Here is a 19,728-nt window from a genome sequence, read left to right on the forward strand (position 1 = left end):
CACTGCCCAGTCCCTGAAGTCCTGGTTCTCCAGCCACGGGGACGACAACCTGGACAATCAAGCGCGCATGGAGCTTGTGCGGTCTGTTTGGCGGGATCTGGAGGTTCAGGCTGGATTCGATGCATGCTATATGCAGCTATAAATGATCAAATGTTATGATCGCGAAATCGCAAAAATGTACACTTTATTAAGCTAGCTAGATATAAAGATGGCTAGATATTTACAGTCTTTTAAGCTAGCTAGGTATACATAATAATAATAATAATAATAATAATAATAATAATAATAATAATAATAATAATTGATATTTATATATACAATAATAAATAAGATATTAATATTAGTGTCATTAATATAAACCTTAAATACACTGCTGCTTGTCCTTCACATTGGAATACAAAGATGATTGCACAATATCAACAATGCATCATAATGCAGAGAGGCACAGACCGGAACCTAGATGCCGAGTCATCAACGCTCTATACCGTATCGGGCCAGGCTCTGTGCTTGAGAGAAGTTTTGAATCTAAACTCAACAGCAACCTGGTAAATGAACATGTTGTTTAAAGTACAGTAGACCAACATACAGCACTGTAACAGGTATCTCAAAGTTGTGTGCTGGAAAACCTTGTTAGTGCAAAGGTAAAGATATGGGCGGTGCTCATTTAGAATTTCCTGTCTTTTGCGGCTTTTGACAAGCCTTGACTTCTCGATTAAAAAAACATTTGGTCAACATTAACAGATAGGATAACATTCTAATTGAAAATTAATTGACTATTACGGTAGTTAAAACATCTACTATTTTGTAACTACCCACCTATTTAATCTCTAACCTTAGCGCCCACACATTATTCTAATGAATTTCCTCAGACTGAACTTCATTTGGGTAATATTTTATTCATTTATTAATTTCATTTTTCAAAACTATTTTTTCATAATAAATGTAACTTTGAGGTCAATAAAGAATTGTCACAATTGAACATAAAATACAGTAGAAAATTGCACGGGTAGAAATAAAAAAGAAAAAGGAAGAAACATAAGATAATTCATCATAGTTATTTATAGTTCATGGTCATTCCATCCTACTCATTCCAAGTACAGGTCTCAGGAAAGCAGAATAGAGTGACAGATGACAGTACAAACACACAACGGTTGGAATGGTCGCTTTGTCCTATTTCTCTCCTTTATGCATCAACCCAAGCGTACATCGGACAAACATGTAGGACCACTTGGGACAAGCATTGAGGACACATACATCATCAGCATCATTATCATGAACATCATTATCATCTTCATCATCAGCACGTCAACATTCTCACTTAGGTTCAGTTTGGGAGCAGTATTGAGGAGGAAGGCAGTGATCCTACCTATGTCCTTTAAACAGGGCGAAATCCTCTGTATCATGCCATGCCTCTCCATTATCATTGCCATGTACATTTGAAGGACAGGTTAGGCTACTACTGGGCTGAGTCAATCTATCTCAGGTTGGCATTTGTATAAAAACTAAAAAGGAACACATGTATAAAGGGGAGAGAATCAAATAACCAAACAGAAAAAAATGTAATTGCGGATGTCATCGTAAAATCTTCTATATCTAGCAACATTAATAACATTTAATTTTTTGTTCTTTTTTCATTTTTATTCCAAAAATGGTTGAGGAGCAGATATAGTTTGCATCATCTATACAACAGGCTATAAAACACCACTTTGTCACAGTCCAGAAAGCACACATAGATGTGGTTGTACTGTATATAAACATATGTACTGTAGTAAGATACTTTTGCGTGCATGGAGTTTTCCCAAATGATCACTTTCAGACAACTCCAGAATTTTCCTTAGATTTCACACTGATGTGAAAACTAAGGACTCAAGATTTCTGGCTAGCAAGATGAATGTTATTATCTTTTAAAACAGAGTCTGTCAAGACCAATCAGACGCCATGTTTGTGTTTGCACTGTTGACAGATCAATCGGCCTTACATTAGTCTCTGTTGGCCATCATTGCCACTATAAAAAGTGCAAATACTTTGGCTGATTCCTCACACATAGGTAGCTTATTTGTCCATTCATTTCTCTTCATTGTTGCCTTGCCATCTCTTTCCTTTCACTCATCTTCCATGGTAAATGTTTGGCGGTTTTCATTATTAGTATGTTACGTATGCATTGTGTTTTTGTCTTTTTCTCATAGAAAAGGTCCCAGCGACACAAATATGTATCATGTAAATGAAAACATTGAGTTTGTAATGCTGCATCTCCCTTCAGTTGTAAATCTCTTCGCTCCTGTTTACCAGAAACTAGATATCCCAGTATGTTCCAGTATAGGAAATAAGTCACAGATGGGTTAAAGTAGTTAGTTTGCCCCTGATGGTATTCTGTTGATTATCTGATTATTCTTCTGCTTGTCAGACCTTCCTTCTCATCAGTCTTGTCCATTAGAGTCCATCCTGGTGCTATTCCCATAGTCCAGTGTGCTTGGATTGAAAAGGAAGATTGTTTTTATTTGTTCATTGTCACTTTCCAGTGTACCACCATGTTTTAGGTAAAATGAAGACTAAAGACTTTTTTTTTTTATACACGCTGGTCTCCTGATTCGTCTTTTGGAGTACAGTTCAAATCGGTCTGGCGAAGACCAGAGTAATAGGGATCACACATAGTACTCCTTGTCCTTGTTCTTCTTGCTCTTGCTGGAGCTCTTGGCACTGTTGGCCGGCTTCTCCTTGACTACAGTCCCGTTGGATTGGGCCGAGTTGCTGATGTAGTTGCGGCTCTCGTCTACGTGGTAGGAACCCTCGTCTCTGTTTCGGTATTTGTACATGGCGTAGAGGAGGATGAGGATACAGAGGGCAGCTGCAGCTACGATGCCCACCACCATCCCTGTGGTACTGCTGGACTCACGGAACACCTCAGAGGGTCCTGGGAAACCATTAGCTCCAGGACCTGTGGGGTTAGCTGTGGGGGAGATAGAGAAGGTGTGTGGTTATTATAAAATGTACCCTATTCCAATCCAACCTTATTTTATCCGTAGCCAGTCAATCTGTTTATTCACTATTAAGTGACATGTGTATAAAGCATACAATGTGTTGGCTAAATCAAGTAAAGGACCTCTACTAAACTAAAACAAACATGTTCATACCACTTTAGATATCCTTTCTAACGCAATCCTATATACTTAAATAAATAATTAATAAATAATAATAATTCATAAAAACATGTTCACATTCACTGTCACACATGACGAAAGACAGTGATTTGCATTTCTCTTAGGTGCATGAGTATAGATCAATATCATTAACTAGTATGAACAAAGCGCACAATGGTCATGGTTCAAGGTACAGTACACTGGTTGACACTGGATCAATGGACTTACCAATGAACAACTTACCAATGAACCACACATTAATAATGTTTTAGTGGGCCGACACACAGGGGCATATACAGGTAAACACAGCATTTAATACTTTATCACATTCATATTACTTACAGATCTTGCCATGATCAGAGACTAGGGGAAGCTAACCTTCCCCAAAAGTAAATTGAAATACATTTACTAAAATTACTCCTGTGATTATAATCAACGTGAGTAATTTAATATTAAAGTAAGCAGAGGCGTTTAACCTTGCAGTAATTGCATTTGTCAGAATCGATGGATTTTCCAAAAATGGTGTCCTCCCCAAACTTCACGCAACCATTGTGCAATACCCAAATGACGCACCTGCCCATCTGGGCCAGACGGCTGCATCGGCATTTCGGTCCATATACATTTTCTGAAATTCAAGTGAGACCCAACCCCTGGAGTCCCATTGCATTTGAGCTGAATCAAATCTCTACAGCAACAGCCCAGCCGATCCTTGTGTTGCATAAACATGTGTTTCTAATAGGCCCAATTTTTTTTTGCCCTGTTTTATTTTGTGTATTATAATTGTAAACAGGCCTTACAGTTATTGGCAGGATCTTGCACATGTAATGAAATCTCACATATTAAATCAAAACACAGAATTCATATTATAAGGGTAAGAGGAAGTGTTTTCTTGAGCAGCGCATGATGTTCATGATGATTCGCACAGCGACTGAACACGTCATTATGATGCAAATTGCAAATTAGCAACATAATAGGCTCTGTCAATTACAGTATTCATTTTCAATGAATCAAAAGCCAGCACTGTAATGAAGTCTAAATGTTTGATAACGGGATTAATATCTCAACACATTGCACTTTTGGGATCCATTTGCACCAGTGAATGAAGAACTGATTGCATATCAGCAAGTTCTCTTTATGTTCGAGTGCTGTCCAAATGATAATCCTACTCCCATCAACTCTGAAAGCCCTCTACACTGTTCCCCTTCATCTCTCTCACTCTCTGTGCTAATGCCCTCCTTAGATAAAGTCCTTTTAACACTCAGGTCTAGCCTTCTTGAGTTAATGGTGAATATTCTGAAACACATTTCCATGCACCCCCTCTCAAACTGAACTCGCTCTGCGTAAAACGTTAGCTGTTTGTTATTTACAGCCTTTTGGGCAACAGCAACAGTAAGTAGGGCTATCTGTGTTGCAAGAAGAGTGAAAGGATGTGTGAAAGCATGCGTGTGTCTTTCTCTTTGTTACTATAGGCCACTCTTTTTGAGCCTGGTTGGATGGAGTTCCGGAGCAGGTGTGCTAACAATGCTAGCAGACACTCAAGGACGAGGGGAGAGCGCCGCCAGGGGATTGAGTGTGACTGAGTGTTGCAACAGATTAGCTCTTCCCGTGACAAGCCCACTTATCCTTGTAGACAGGTGTGAAGAAAGCTCTCACCTTGTGGGCAAAAGCCACTGGCTGACACGGCCCTGCCTAGGAAAACATTGGGAGAACGATTATAGTGAGTTACTTTTACATTTTTTTTTATCCCGTCTTTGTTCAGGGTCAAAAAGTCAAAAGGCGAAATAGCATGGTGGCTGCCTGACAGAGGAGAACCCTCTTATGGAGGCAGGCAGTCAAGCCTCCTCCTTGTAACCTCCCCCGTCGCCTGTGGTGTGGTGACCGTGGCAGGGGAACACAGAAGGTAGGAGGGCTCTGTCTGACACTCCAAGAGTAAGTCAAGTGACAGCTCCACGGTGCTCCCTTCCTGTAGAGACCCTGGTTCCTGATGCTTTCCCACACATACTCTAATAGCACCCTCCGGGGACGCCCCTGGCACCTGCTTCTGAGCAGATCTTTTGATTGGCCCCCGTCTATCCATTTAGTTTTGTTTACACTTTCAGCTGTTTGAGAGAAGACAGAAGGAAATAGGCCAAAATGATGCGGAGATAGAACTCTGTAATCACTGCTATTCTAGAGAATAAAGAATTGATGTCTTTGAAAAATAGGGGTGGGTATTGTGGCACTAGTTAAAGGATTGAACGTCTCCACTGTATTGTGCTGACATAGATATCATGCATTTGTCTGAAGAGATTAACCTTCATTAGAGTATATTAGTCTGAGTTCAGTGCCAATGGTGTCAATCAAACACCCAACCAATGACACCCATGGCTCTCTACTGAGAGAGATGAAGGGGAACAGTTGAGAGGGCTATCAGAGTTGATGGGAGTAGAATTATACTCTGGACAGCACTCGAACATAAAGATAGATTGCTGATATGCAATCAGTTCTTCATTCACTGGTGCAAATGGATCCCAAAAGTGCAATGTGTTGAGATATTAACCCCGTTATCAAACATTTAGACTTCATTACAGAGCTGGCTTTGGATTCATTGAAAATGAATACTGAAAATGTAAGACCAATTGCCCAATCATTTTCCTGGGTTTGTTGACCGTAGCCTGTTTACCACCTGTTAGGAACACGACTCCTCGTGTCCTGTTCTCTGTTTTCCACTTGCTTCATCCTCAAAATGTAATGAGAGGAACCTCGATCTTCAGAGGTGAGGATGCTGTTGTTGTGTTCACAACAATTGAGAAAAGGCTTGTGTCTATCTCCTCTCAGTAAACTGTCTGGACCTACTCTGCCCTCTTGTCCTCTAGCTGGGACAGAGTAGGGTTACGTCAAGGGTGCCACGTCTTCACCACCTTACCAGAATGCCTCACTCTGAATGCATCTGCCTGCCTGTTCATTAGCACTCCATCACCACAGAGCCAAGGCACATACACTGGGAAAGAAATGGCGCTTGAAACAAGTGTTTAAAATGATGGGCACTCTTATAAACTCTACTCGAGCGTACCCAAGGGTAAAATTAGACAGAGAAAAAACGACCTTAAAGTGCCATGCCTAGCGTCATGATAGCGCAGCAGGGGCACACTTGCTGAAAGAGAGAGAGAGAGAGGGTAAACTGAAAAGGGGAGTCTTCTCAGGGTGTGAAGTGGCATAAACTGCCAGAATAACCTTTCCCTCTCTATCTCATCTCTGAGTGAGATTTGCATTACTCCTGTCCCTTCCTGGTCATTATAAAACATCCCTGCTGGTTTATTTATGGGGACCATGGTTAGTGTTTCAATCATTAAGTCACTCTCATTTCCTCTAGCAAGACTGTGGTTGGGATTTCATTGGGAGATATACCGGAATAACGGAACAAAAAGGACAGAATGATATATATATATGACTCTTGACAAAACTCCATGACAAAATAATATGATTGAGCGGAGTGTAATGGCATGGCACACGATCACAGTCTCGATAAAGAGAGCTACTGAGAGGCAGTTGTACAATGCAGTATTTAAAGGAGTCTAGCTCCAATGTACTTTTTCTTCAGAGCAGCGGGTAAAATGTCGCTACTTTGAAGTGATTTCCTCTACCTGGATCTCCCTCTATGGATGCAGAGACCCAGCTCTCAGTGATACTGTATTAGCGCAGGTGCTACTGGGAGTACTCATCTAAATGGCTTTCAAATGTCTGATGTGATTTCCCCATTTCTACCCTCCTTTTCTCCATACTCAGCCTCAATGAGAGGAATGGGATCAGAGATTCCAACCTGTCAGATGGGATTCAAATAAATGGTCCTCCTTAAAGAGCATTTTTCCTCATTTGTCTCCAGTGCAGAGGTTCATTCGTTTGGCAATTTGTGGCGGGGTGAGCAGGTTGAGGGGAGGTGGATGAGGGGGGAACAGCGAAAGCGGGGAGCCAGAGGGGGCTGCCTCAGGTGAGGGTGACGCTTGTTCTGAAGTAATGGAGCAAACAGGACTACTTATGATATAATGAACAGCTAGAGTGTCGGCTGACCTTTCTTCAGTGGGATTGATGGTGGTTAAGAGGCGTGAAGAGTTCTGGGAAACATGCAGGGATTACGCACTGTCATGTGCTCGGCCATTCATCACGTTCACTAAAACAGCTGTTTTACTCGGGGGACACAACACAAAGCGTGTGTCCCGTGCAGTAACTCATAAGACAAGGAGAATACATTTTCACATGTAAACCCTGCTGCGTTACTTGTTCCCCGTTTGTTAACGGTGTTCTATGTGCTCATGTTATCTGTCGCTTGTTGTGTCTGTGTTTTCTGTTTTCCCCATATTGTCAGCGTCTTTGAGCCTCAGAAAAGCACGATATAAATACAATGAATTATTATTATTATTATTATTATTATTAACCCATGATATGTATCATCTTGTTTTTGATAAGGTCCTGGAGCACAAAGCGAAGACAACTAAAACAAGTCATGGGGCGCTTAGGTGGCGTAGCGGACTAAGCTCTGACCATGTAACCGCAGGGTTCCCGGTTTGACCATTCATTCATTCATTCATTCATTCATTCCGGCCGCGGACATATCCTGCATGTCATCCCTTCTCTCTCTCTCTCACCCATCCTTCCTGTCAAATCTCTACTGCAAGTCATGTGGTATACAGCATAAGGACGTACAGGATGTGTTGCATCAAGGATAGCTTAGGGAGGAGGTACTGTAGGGTTATAGGCTGCCTCCAGTGAGACCCTGGTTTAGTTGGTTTGCTCAGTGACACATTGCTGTAATCCAGCCAGATTAGTGCTACAGTAGCTTCACATATCCAGCCATAATCACCAGTTTGTCAGACTCGTCACATCTGAGAGGATCAGAGTTTGCAGACAGGTCACTCTATCACCCGCCAACACAGTTCACAGGCACAAAACACCGAGGTGTTAAGTCCTATTTTTAATTAACCGAGTGTCCTCATGAAGTGACTGCATCCCTTCGTTTACTGACGGCCCGCCGCTGGCTTGACTGTGCCTGATGACAGCCAGGCATGTGTGTGAGCCCAGTGTGGCGCTGCTGATGCTCATAAAGTGTAAAATGAACATATAACTGAGCAAGCATGAAATGAGTCCAATGTGGGAATTAATAAAGCATGTTCGAGTCTGCACAGTCAATGGTGTGATGCCATTTTTAGCCTTCGTCCAGTATAAGAGGGTCCGGGAAAAGGCGGCGGAAATGAGAGAGCAGAGCGTGCATAAGTAACTGTCTCAGCTTTGCATGACCGGAGCTAAATCCAGTTGCTGCTTTAGAAGCAGTTCTTATAGTATATGGGTTGAGCAGATAGTTCAGAGCAGGAAAACCCATTACAGACGCATGATGAAATGCCAAGTAATCTAATATCCTAATAAACATGAACTATTTTAATTAATAATTCATGTCCATACAGTAACACACACAATAAGAACACTCATGGTGGTTTTGACTCGTATATTTCTGTTTACTCCAGTCTTCATCTGGCTGGTGTGCCCTATCCTCATTGGAGCATATTTGCCGGGACAGAGCACCTAAACTGAGCTCTCTTCACTTCCCCCTAAGAGCCAGGCTTGAGGGTACCGAAGGTGGGCGTGGCCCCGCACATACGCCATAGCTCTGACTTCCTCATGTCTTCAGTAAATTGTGGAGAAAGAGTTTTTTTTATCAGTCCCTGTTTACTGCTACACTGCAGACTGCTGTATTCAGGGTTGTGCTGACCTGGTAGAAAAAGGCCCTCATTGAGGTTCTCATAATGTTTCTGCACAAAACGTAATGTTTCTTCGGTTGTACTGGATGGTGCTGCTGTGCACCCTGTTGGTACCTATTTATCAGCAAAGAGAGACAAAAGTGCTCACATTATGGTTTTACTTTGTGTGTGTGTGTGTGTGTGTGTGTGTGTGTGTGTGTGTGTGTGAGGCATAAATACAATCGATAATAGTTTCAAAACTAACTTTAAGCAATATTTTACGCAAGTAACAGATCCTCATTCAAGCCTTAATCCATACCAATAAACCTATAATGCTTAAATGAAAACAGGAGCCTGCAAGTGTGTTTGGAAATGTAAAAAAACGATTACAACTTGATTTGATCATACTTAAATTGATCATGAGTCTGGAACCCTGTGCTCTTTTTGCTGGGGGAAAAGCCAGGCCCAATCTGAAAGGTAACATACAATGTTTTATGAACTTTATTCCTTTCCTCTGGCTCAGGCTAAGATGTGCATTTCATGGATCATAGCCCTTTCCTAACAGGGCTGGGTGGAGGGGAAAATATGGTGACTGTTTACTCTTTCGTTGGTTTAATGTCTTTGCAGAAAGCAATTCTACTGCTTGGTGAACCCAGGGGGAGGTCCAGAGAGGAGCCTTTCTAGAATGTGTACAGGCCGCCTCCCTGTTTCCAATGCCACACACTGGCCGTCTACAGAGCTCCTCACTCAGATAGGCTTAATCTGTCATACGCCACTCAGACTAATAAACAGACACATCGCGTTAGCCTCAAAGTCAGTATGTTGATGCTGACGTGAAGCTAGGAAAAAGAAGAGGGTCGGAGGAAAAAATAAAATAATTGAAAAGATAAATATGGTGGAATCAGCATGCAGGAGGGCCTGACAGAGAAGCAGACATGACCGTGAAATCCCGTTTCCTCACAGAACACATTCCATTTAATATTCGATCTCCATAGAAGCCTTGTCTGGGGTAATCTCCAGTGAGCCAGAGATACATAAAATGAACAAAATTACAAAACACAGCAAACATATTTGAGGCAAAACTGGACTCATCGCTGGAAGAATTGGTATGCTATTATGTCTGATTTCCAACAAGCACAGTAGAGCACAGGCAGACAATACTTTAATATGTTCACCATTGCTGTGATAGGTGAGTGCAAACAATTGTCAATGGTGATAATATGTTTTCATCACATTCCTGAGGTGTCGCTATGAGAATAGAGATAAGACTTCAGAGGCATCTTATCGTAGCTATACTAAATTCTTCTTCTTGTTATGGTGGATAGTGGTCTATTGGCATGCATAGTGCACGGTACTCGGCGAGAGAAACAAAGAGCACCAGGAGAGCTCATGCTGGGTATGATTGAATAGCCTATTATATGTGGTCAGTGACCTCTCACGCCAGCAGTGTGTTGTTATTATTTCATTCATCTCAGCGCTACTTTGAAACAATATTTAAGATTTGATCTAAATATGGGATTTACCATTAGACACTTTATTTATAGCTTTGTTAATTAATGCGATTGCTTTCACCACTTCCATGAAGCAAATACGTTAGCACACATGTGAAACACTTTGTAGCCGCTAATGACACTATACAATGCCCAAGGATAGAAAGCAGAGAACAGAGAAGATACAGAGATGATTAACCTCAACCTGCCCACAGGCGGGCTAAAGGGGGGGCCTGGTGGAGCTGGGAATGACGGAGCTGAGAGATCATTTGCTGCAAGTATAATAGCGCTCAAAGTCCGGTCTGCTCACTTGTGCTTGCTAGGCTCATCTGAAGGACATAAGGTAGATCTCACACCACTAGATGTTGCATAACACATGCAGACAGACGAGGAAAATAATGCAATCGTCAACTAAAACAAACTGCAGTACGTAGCCTAAATCTAAATCTAAATCTAAATCTGAATCTAGTCCTGTGTTCTCAGGACTGGAAGCACTAGAGAAAGCAAGCCCAGATGAGAGAGCAGCTTAAGTGTGTGAGACATTTGGAAGACATTATCTAAAATGTACATCAGGAGAAACACAGTTTTGTCACAATAACGATGCATATGAGAATGATGCATTTTCCGGCTGTAAATATGCAAAACTAAGAATCCATATCCTGAACGTGGAGTGAGCTATCTGGCTCTGGATAGACTTGACAATTTGATCCAAGCTTCCATGTCATTTATCTTCTATATCCCCCCCCCTGCTTGCTTCTGCCAGTCTGTACCGTTGGCTCTGCTCTCGCTATGTCTTGCAGCTATTGACGAGGCGGTCCTCCTGGCACTGGCCTGACTCAGGTTCACCCGGCCCCCTCCGACTGATCAGATGTGCTGTAGCAACATGGGTCGTATCCCTGTGAGGTTTCCTGAATCAGGAGGAGGATTCAATTTGCTGCAGTGGATCTAATCTCGGTCCTGCTGGAAGATAAGCTCTGCTCACGCTGCTGCCTGGCCATGGATTCCAGAGGCAAGATAAATAAAGCGACGGCAATAAGTAAGATGGCCGATCGATGCGGCTCGATGGCTTCCGCGGGACGAGTGTCCAGTGATCTACAGCATGATCTAGAACTGACCTTGGGGAAGAGACACCTCTCGGATGAGTCTGTCACCGAGGCCCCCACCTGGGATGCCTCTGTTATTCACCTTTTATCTTCTCCAGACTCACAATTGAGGGTTGTGGTCATGTAACGATAACAAAAAAAAGTCAAGCATGGCTAAAATACAGCTTGCCCTGGCCTAACGGGGTGAGCTTTGCAGACTTGTGTTACCTTACAATAATTGATCCGAAATTCTACGATAGATATTCTCAGATATTCTCTGCATATTCTCAGTGTAATCTCCACCTTTCATAGAAAGGAGAGGGAATACGAGAAACTGACGCTGTATTTGTGACAATGGATCCAGTCCTTCACACGTGGCTGCTCTATCAGAGATATAGCACCGGGTGTTCTGTAGAGCATGTGAGCGTTCCTGAATGTAGATATTAATCTGGATACTGTGTTGGACAGCTGTCACCCTGGGAATCCGCAGAACTGACGTCAAATCCCATCGCTGGATCGCAGAGGGAAAGGGATACACTGTTCGCGGAGAGTGTGCCTCTAAGTTTCAGCATAGTACAGTACAGTGTGTTAGCTTTTGTAGAATGACCTTGTCAGACAATCTGTAATGCCAGCTACTCGCCGTAGAGCAGTATGTACAGTATATTCATCTCCAGAGTATTGCTTTGGACAGAGAGACCGCAGGTGTAGACCGTAATTAACTATTGTAAAAGGTCTCTATTTGGAATACGACTATGGTGAATAAGACAAAGAGTCTGATGATACCTACGAACGTTTCTACCTCTTCTACAAAAGACAGCCCCAAATCAGACAGTAGTAGTCTGGATGCCACAGGGCAGACATTAATTTAGTGAAGGCTTAATTACCACGTACAGATCAATACAGCAAGAGGGAGGCTTTTTAAGTCTGTACTTAATTGTTGTTATGCTCACAATCCATTCAGTATGCGTTTGAAAAACCCTTTATTCTGAGCTAAGCACCAGGGTCAAACATAATTGCCTTTTCTCTGTGGTAATGAGAGAGATTAGATTGCAGGCTTTTTAAATAGGAACGTAAAAACTGGATCTCCAATTTGTAGTAGCAATAACGGTGAAATATTGTGTATATGTACTGTTTATGTATGTACTGCTATTGTTAATCAAACCATTGAGATTAACATCTGGATCGTGTTTCTTATACATGTTTATAATGTGATGTATTTTCCATCTTTGTATTCTACATGATCAGTGTTCTATAATGACAATACTTGACTGTGGTATAGTTCTTGAACAATTGGTGCTTCTTTGAACACTGAATTAATTATAAACATTCCTCTGATAACACAACACTTGACTAGTTATGTCTCCTGGGGATGATGTTGATGCATTATTTCTGATTGCAATAGATCTGTTTGTTTTCTTAAAAACTCTATCCAATTTCAATATACTAGACTCTAAGAAATTCACATTCACACTGTATGTATGTATGTGTGTTGCAGTGAAATTAACATATCTAAATAACACAGTATCTTGCCAGCTGCAAAGGCTTTGGCATGTTGACACAATATTGATGTGGTAAGGAAACAAATATAAAAAAGGAGATATTAAGTAGACTGTTGCCTTCAACACCAAAATGCATCACTTGCATGGAATAAGGTAAAGTGCAATTATCCTGAAATCCAAGGTTCCAAGGTCTTTTAACAAGAACGGTTTTGTGTCATTATCCCTTTTTGACCCACAAAAGGCAAATCTCATGATAGCATACAGGCTTGAACAATACAAAGCCAGACAGTAAGTATCTCCTAACACTAGAACACATGTAAGCTCTGTCACATGGGGTCTGTTGTCTCCCTTGAGGACAGTTAAGACGTGTTCTGTGTTTCTGTGTTTTCCTAGGGGGGGGGGGGATGTGGAAACAATCATGATGCTGCTCAAGGTGTCATGTGCAATCAGCCCTCATAAATGGTGGCATACAACAACAGGAAGTACTCCCACTGTTTGCTGGTGAGCTTAATTAACGACAGTCGGGACCCTCCTCGCACCAGATACTGAACACAGAGGGTGTTTGGAAATCAATCTCCACACACTGCTTGGCTGCTCCTGTCTGGGTTTATACTCATCGGTATCATTAGTTTTGGAGTCACTGTGGAATACCATAATTACAATCACATGCGGTCTTATCTTTTTTTGAATACTCCCCTGAATTGTGTTGTTAGGTTATGTGAGGTGCGAGTGAACACAAACAAACGACGGTGGCCCAAAACAACACAAAGACAAGATGCCATGATTAAGTCACCACCCCGTCTAGATGCCGCATAACTGTTTGGTGGAGGAGGAGACTGTGATTGACACACAGGGAGACACTGAGACCCAGAGAGAAGTAGAATAAAAAAAGAGATGACTAACCTAACCCACCTGAGCTCGGCTCACAGGGATCGATGTCCTCGTCATCGCTCGGACACTCTGCTGACGCCACCAGCAGGTCATCCGTGGTCTGTAGGGGTAGAGAGAGAGAGAAAGAGGAATGAGAGGTGGGGGCTATTTGACAGTGCCTGAGTAGGCAGATGTTGTTCAAACCACACCATCAATAGTCTGGGATCCCACTGGTTGAATCAGGAGAAAAGGGGCAGAGGAGAGATGAGTCCTGAGAGCCATATTGTTTAGCCGGTGGATTTATCTGTCAACATAGTTCCATCCGGCCGCTGCAGAAGCAGCTGCAGCACTGCTTTCCAGGCAAAATTGTCATTACAAAAATGAGATTTGATTATTGAGGAACAGAAGAGACTAAAGTTCACAGCACAATTGTCAACTCACATTAAAATCATACTGAGGCAGTGTGCTGTACTATCAGCCCCTCCAAGGGATTGTTTAGTGCCATAACAAAACACCACTGACATTTAGAGGACAAACGTAATGGAAAAGATTGGACCGAGCAATCCCGCAAACATCTAGGAATGATTCCCTTATATGTTGTTCCATTTGCTTGATTCAATACTTGTTAATTTAAATTGAACATTTACTGAACTGAACCAGTGCAAACATATGGAAAAGGTTGTGCCTTGCTACTCTGTTCCTCTTCTCTCAAGCCCTGAACCCTCCCCACGCCCTATTCCATGCCCTTCTCTCTCACCTGCTTGGATAGAACACAATAGCATTGACTCATTGGGAAATCAAGAAAAGGGCAAGCAAAAAAATTACGACTGGCAAAAAAGGGTAAAACATTATACTGCAACGTTATTTTATTCTCTTGCCATCAAACTCAGTAAAGGTCATTTGCCAGTGCCTTCAAGATCAGCATTACTCGTGTACATTTATCTATCTATGTACCAAGGTAACAGCCGTGACCTTTTTACTACTAAAAGAGCCGCCTCGGGGGCCAAATGACCCCCTCTTTACAATGCTAAGCTGCTATTTACAACGACCACTAGTTTGCCGCTTGTAAATTAGCCTGCTTCCTACACAAAGAATGCTTTATACTAGCTTATCCTGATGTGATTTTGAAAATGTAAGGATACTGGGTCGTAGAACGTACATATCTAGGAAAAGTCATGAAAGGAGGGTCCTGAAATTTGACCGAGTGCAAAGATATCACTTTTTTTTTTACTCACAAATGACCCCTCATGGCTGATTAAGTGTTAACTTATTAAGTGTTAATCATTAGGATGATACTATTTAAATTGTAATGTATATTTTTTATTAAATGTATATTTTCATTCAATGTATATATTTAAATATTAAACATGAGGTATATTTAACGGAGAGACATATGTTGATTCAAAAATATATATTTTTCAAGACAATGAATGAATCTAAGAGAAATATATGGGGAGAGGTATAACAATACATGGATTTAATATTTCAACCAATGCTGTGGTGCGTGCTATTTTAGAGATCACTTTACTATGAATGATTGGGGAGATGCTTTCTGGTTAGATTAGCATTGATTTATATGGAGGACATTTCTTTGTTCATAGTCCATCTTCTGTCCTAATGTTATTTAATTGTCACTTTAATCTCATTCAAACATGGTCTCACATGACCCTCAGGTAATAGGCCTGGGAAACATAGATCAGCCCTGATACATGGGTCATGGATGATGGGTTGTTTTGGTACATCTGTGCTGTGTGAGACCCGGGGAAGCCGTCCAAATGTAAATTTAATTCGCTGTGCGTGAGGCACAACATACAATGTTGGTCATCCAGATGGCAGAGCCGCCACATCTTGGAGTGCCACATCCATCATTTCACCCATGTGATTTGTTTTTCTTGGCGGGAGATCCTGACACTCAGGCACTGACAGAAAGAAGTATGGGAATCAATAGTCTCTCTCTCTCGTGCGTTCTGTCGTCCCTTTCCATTCTCTTCCTCCAACTCCCTCCCTCTGATTTAATCACACGCAGAGTGGAGGGGAGGCAAGGTGGTCGTGGGCGTCGTGGATGTAGGTTAACTCCCGACAGAGCAACCTGAGAGCAGGTGAACAGCTTGCTCTTCCAGTACTGTATGTACTGTACTGTACTGTATGATCATTCTGATCATAAGAAGCTGGAGTTCACACGTTTGGGAGCAGGTAGTCCGCCACCTTGACACAAGCCAATTGTGAATACATAAAAGGTATTTCCATCTATCATTATGTGAATATCATACCTCAGAGCGGAATCATAATAATTCAATGCCAACCTAGCGCTGGTGATGAATTTGAACGAAAAAAGCAATTTCAAACTCATTTCATATTTTTACTGACAGAAGTGGGGGTGTTTTGTTCCAATGTCTGAATTCAGTTTTCCAGAAATGTATCTGTCTCCCACAGTACGACACAAATCAACATCTTTGACCCCAAACAACTAAACCCAAAATAGCATTCAGTGCATATTGTATAGATGAAGGAGACGCCACTGGGCACTGGTCTGCCAGCAGGGATTAGCGTGTAGGTCAACATTTTGATACGGTCTTGACCTGGTTGAAATCCAATAACATTACAGATTCATGGTGTGCTTCTCCCAGGCTCTGATTCTTTCTCACCTGTGACAATGTAATGTGGTCTATGTGAAAAGGCTTAAAAAGCAATATGACGACTGGGATGAAAACTGTGACAGCTAACCTTGTGTCTCATGCTACTGTATGACATATTTAGATGGCAAAGAGAAAACCACATGTTTCATCATACAATATAATGGTTCAATTAACAATTCTCGCTATGGGTGTTGATGATGGGTGATAGTTCTAATTTCATTGTCTATGTATTGTCTACTGTCATGCCTGTCATGAATACTCAATACATTTTTATCTGTGTGATTAGTTCACATTTTTCATTGAAAACTATGGGTGGTGCTTGTTACGGTAGTCAGCTAATATGTTTGTTCACTGACTAGTTGTCCCTACACTGGTGATAAAAAGCTATACAATTAACCAGGGGAGGCTGGTAGACATAGCAATCGGAGGACAGGCTCATTTAAGGCATTACAATGAGGCCGTCCTCTGATTTTCTACCTCCACCAACCTCCCTGTAATTCACACATAAGATTACCATGCCTAGCAGCATGCCCCAGTCAAACCCTGTAGACTGTCATACTGTAGTAGATTAGCATTAGAACAGGTTGGAGTTAATTCACCTGCAGTGTTTCTCAAGGGGTGAGAGTTACCGGTAGTCCTTGGGCAGATGAGCCCTCATTAATCTAGCAGAGTGTCCAAAAGTGCTGAAGCCAAGTAGGTACTGTACAGGTACAGCTCATTAATCTGACACTGCTCAGAGAGCAGTTAACATGTCAAGAAGGAAGGAGGAACGTTCAGCAGCATGACAGCACTGGTGTTAATATCACGGCAACCTAACATGGAGGGGAGATGGTATAGATATATGACTCAGGATTGATTTCGTCAGATACTACAATACAGTATGCATCATACCTGCTATTAAAAATATTATAGTATGTCATGTTAAGAATTTTTTATTTAGATGCATGTGATTCACTTCCAATAATCAATTATCCTGCTTACTAGCCAACATTTACATAGAGAGCCCAATATGACTCCCTAGCTAAAGGTAAACACCCATTAACCATTAAAATACTATAATGCGCTAGTGTAAATACCAAGTCAAGTGGACATCAATCTTGATGTGCCAGTGTGAATACAGAGTACAGAATATAATGAAGTGTGGATATAGACTGGCTTTTGGCCCTGATACTGATTGAGCCCTGAGAGTGGTTGTCATTCCTCCAGCTCTGTCACACTCCCTTTCGATCCTTTAAGATTGATAATGCTCACCCATAATTAGACTGCTGGGCAAACACATGGTCTGCATGTGTTCTTTCCAGGGGAACCACAGCCAACACCAGACTGCTCTGCCCCGGCTATCTACTGTACAACCCACCCCCCTCTAATTTAGGGACATGAGACATGCTCCACTTCTCTATAGTGCAGCCACAACTGAACTGGCACCTTATAATATATATATATATATATATATATATATAATTTTTTTTTTTTCCTCCATTTTTTAGTTTAGAGTTTTTAAATTATAAAAAAGGAAAAGGGCCCTGTGCAATTGTGGGAACCCTTTTGGGTTATTCTTTGTTACCTTTTGATAAGATGATTACTATGGCCCAGACCAAGGTGCTTTACTTGTTAGGGCTTCAATGAGTCAGGTGAATATAATTCCAGGGTTGAACTATATATTCTGAAGTAACTCTATGCCTTCTAAAGTATCCGACTGCAGTGGCTGTTGTGTCTCGCAACGTTTCAAACTATTCATTTCCACTGTCAGAGACATCATTAGAAAATGGAAAATAAATGGAACAATTGAAGTCAAGGCAATATCTGTAAAATCTTCAGGTAGAATGGCAGAGTAGCAGACACCGGTCTAGTTCACAGGACAACAATACAGCGTTCCTTAAACAACAAAGACCTACATGAATGGTCTCGAATGGTCTTTATTTTATTGTCATTGCTATAGTACAGGTACCAAACAACGAAATTTAGGAGGGGTGGCTCCCCTGGTGCTAGGAAAGAAAAACAAAACAAACAAAAAAAAAACACAAGAAGGGAAGGAGCTGGTTTACATAAATAAAGGGTATGTACACTATCCACTATACTATACTGTACAGATAGACGACTAGGGTTGTCATATTGCACATAGTGTTATTGCACATTCATTTAAAGTGTCGCAGTTTGGCCAGAAAGAAGCCTTTCCTACAACCTCAACACAAAATTAAGCATCTGAAGTATGCAAAAGAAAACCTTGAGAAACCTGAAGCCTATTGGAACAATGTGGCTTTTTTTGGCCACAACCAAAGAAGGTATGTTTGGAGAAAAAAGGGTGAAGCATTTGTAGAGAAGAACACCTTGCCAACTGTTAAGGAGGTGGATCCATTATGCTTTGGGGTTGTGTAGCAGCTGGGGGAACAGGCAATATTGTGCGGGTGAAAGGAAGAATGGATTCCACCAAATATCAAGACATTCTAGAGGCTAATGTTCGAAGGTCAGTCCAGAAATGTAAGTTGAAGAGAGGTCAACTTCAGCAAGACAATGACCCGAAGCATACCTCAAAATCAAGTACCTCCAGGAAAGACGGATGAAGGTTTTGGAATGGCCATCACAGTCGCCAGACTTGAATATTAATGAGAATCTGTGGAGAGATCTCAAACACGCCGTGCATGCAAGAAGGCCGAAGAATAATGTCTGCAGCTAGAGGTGTTCTGCCAGGAAGAATGGGGATAAATTCCCAAAACAAGAATTGAAAGACTCTTAGCTGGCTACAGGAAGCATTTGCAAGCTGTTATAGTTTCCAGAGGAGGAGTTACAAAGTACTAGCTGACAGGGTTCCCAAACTTGTTTCACAAGGCCTTTTTCCTGCTTTAAAATGTGATGCAATGTGTCATGTTTAACTTTGTACCATTTAGAGGTTAGGTTTGCTTCTTCTTTTCACTGAGATATTAATTGTAAAAGGCATTTTGACTAGGGGTGCCCACATTTTTGCACCCCACTGTATACCAGAATAAGCATCAGAATATATATATATATATACAGTACATATATATAAACATCCCCAAAATTATGATCTCACTCCCAGCTTGACAGTAAAGAAGAGAGGGAAAGCTGTTCTTTGGGGATGTGCTGAGTGCCGCTGCTGGGCCGCTCTGCAGCAGGAGACACCTTCTCTGTGATGACCTGTCGGCTCGTCTCTGTGGAATACACTGCTTTTTCACGTTGTTGTTTTTTTTCTCTTCTCACAGTCTAATTTGATGAATGCTCTCTGGCACACAAAGTGTCTCTTTGGAGGCGGGCTGAAAGTCAGGAGGACATTTCAAGGTTTTATCTGAA

General features: G+C 41.6%; 1 protein-coding gene across 29 annotated transcripts in view; it reads right to left on the bottom strand.

Annotated features, from left to right (window-relative positions):
• Positions 1-2,564: 2,564 nt before the first annotated feature.
• LOC308160526 (neurexin-1a) overlaps positions 2,565-19,728 on the bottom strand; it is a gene marked incomplete at its 5' end in the record, with an annotated part of 306,372 nt that continues 289,208 nt past the window's right edge. For 22 of the 29 annotated variants that reach the window (XM_080534459.1, XM_080534441.1, XM_080534442.1 and 19 more), the window contains 2 exons: positions 2,565-2,947; positions 13,820-13,907. In XM_080534459.1, the coding sequence (XP_080390585.1) occupies positions 2,643-2,947; positions 13,820-13,907 (393 nt within the window). In that variant the 3' untranslated portion in view covers positions 2,565-2,642. The remainder of the gene's footprint in view (positions 2,948-13,819; positions 13,908-19,728) is intronic. The other 7 variants (XM_080534460.1, XM_080534455.1, XM_080534457.1 and 4 more) reach the window with 1 other exon arrangement.

Source organism: Nansenia antarctica, assembly GCF_963989245.1.
Source record: "Nansenia antarctica genome assembly, chromosome: 1".
Taxonomy (NCBI): Eukaryota; Metazoa; Chordata; class Actinopteri; order Argentiniformes; family Microstomatidae; genus Nansenia; species Nansenia antarctica.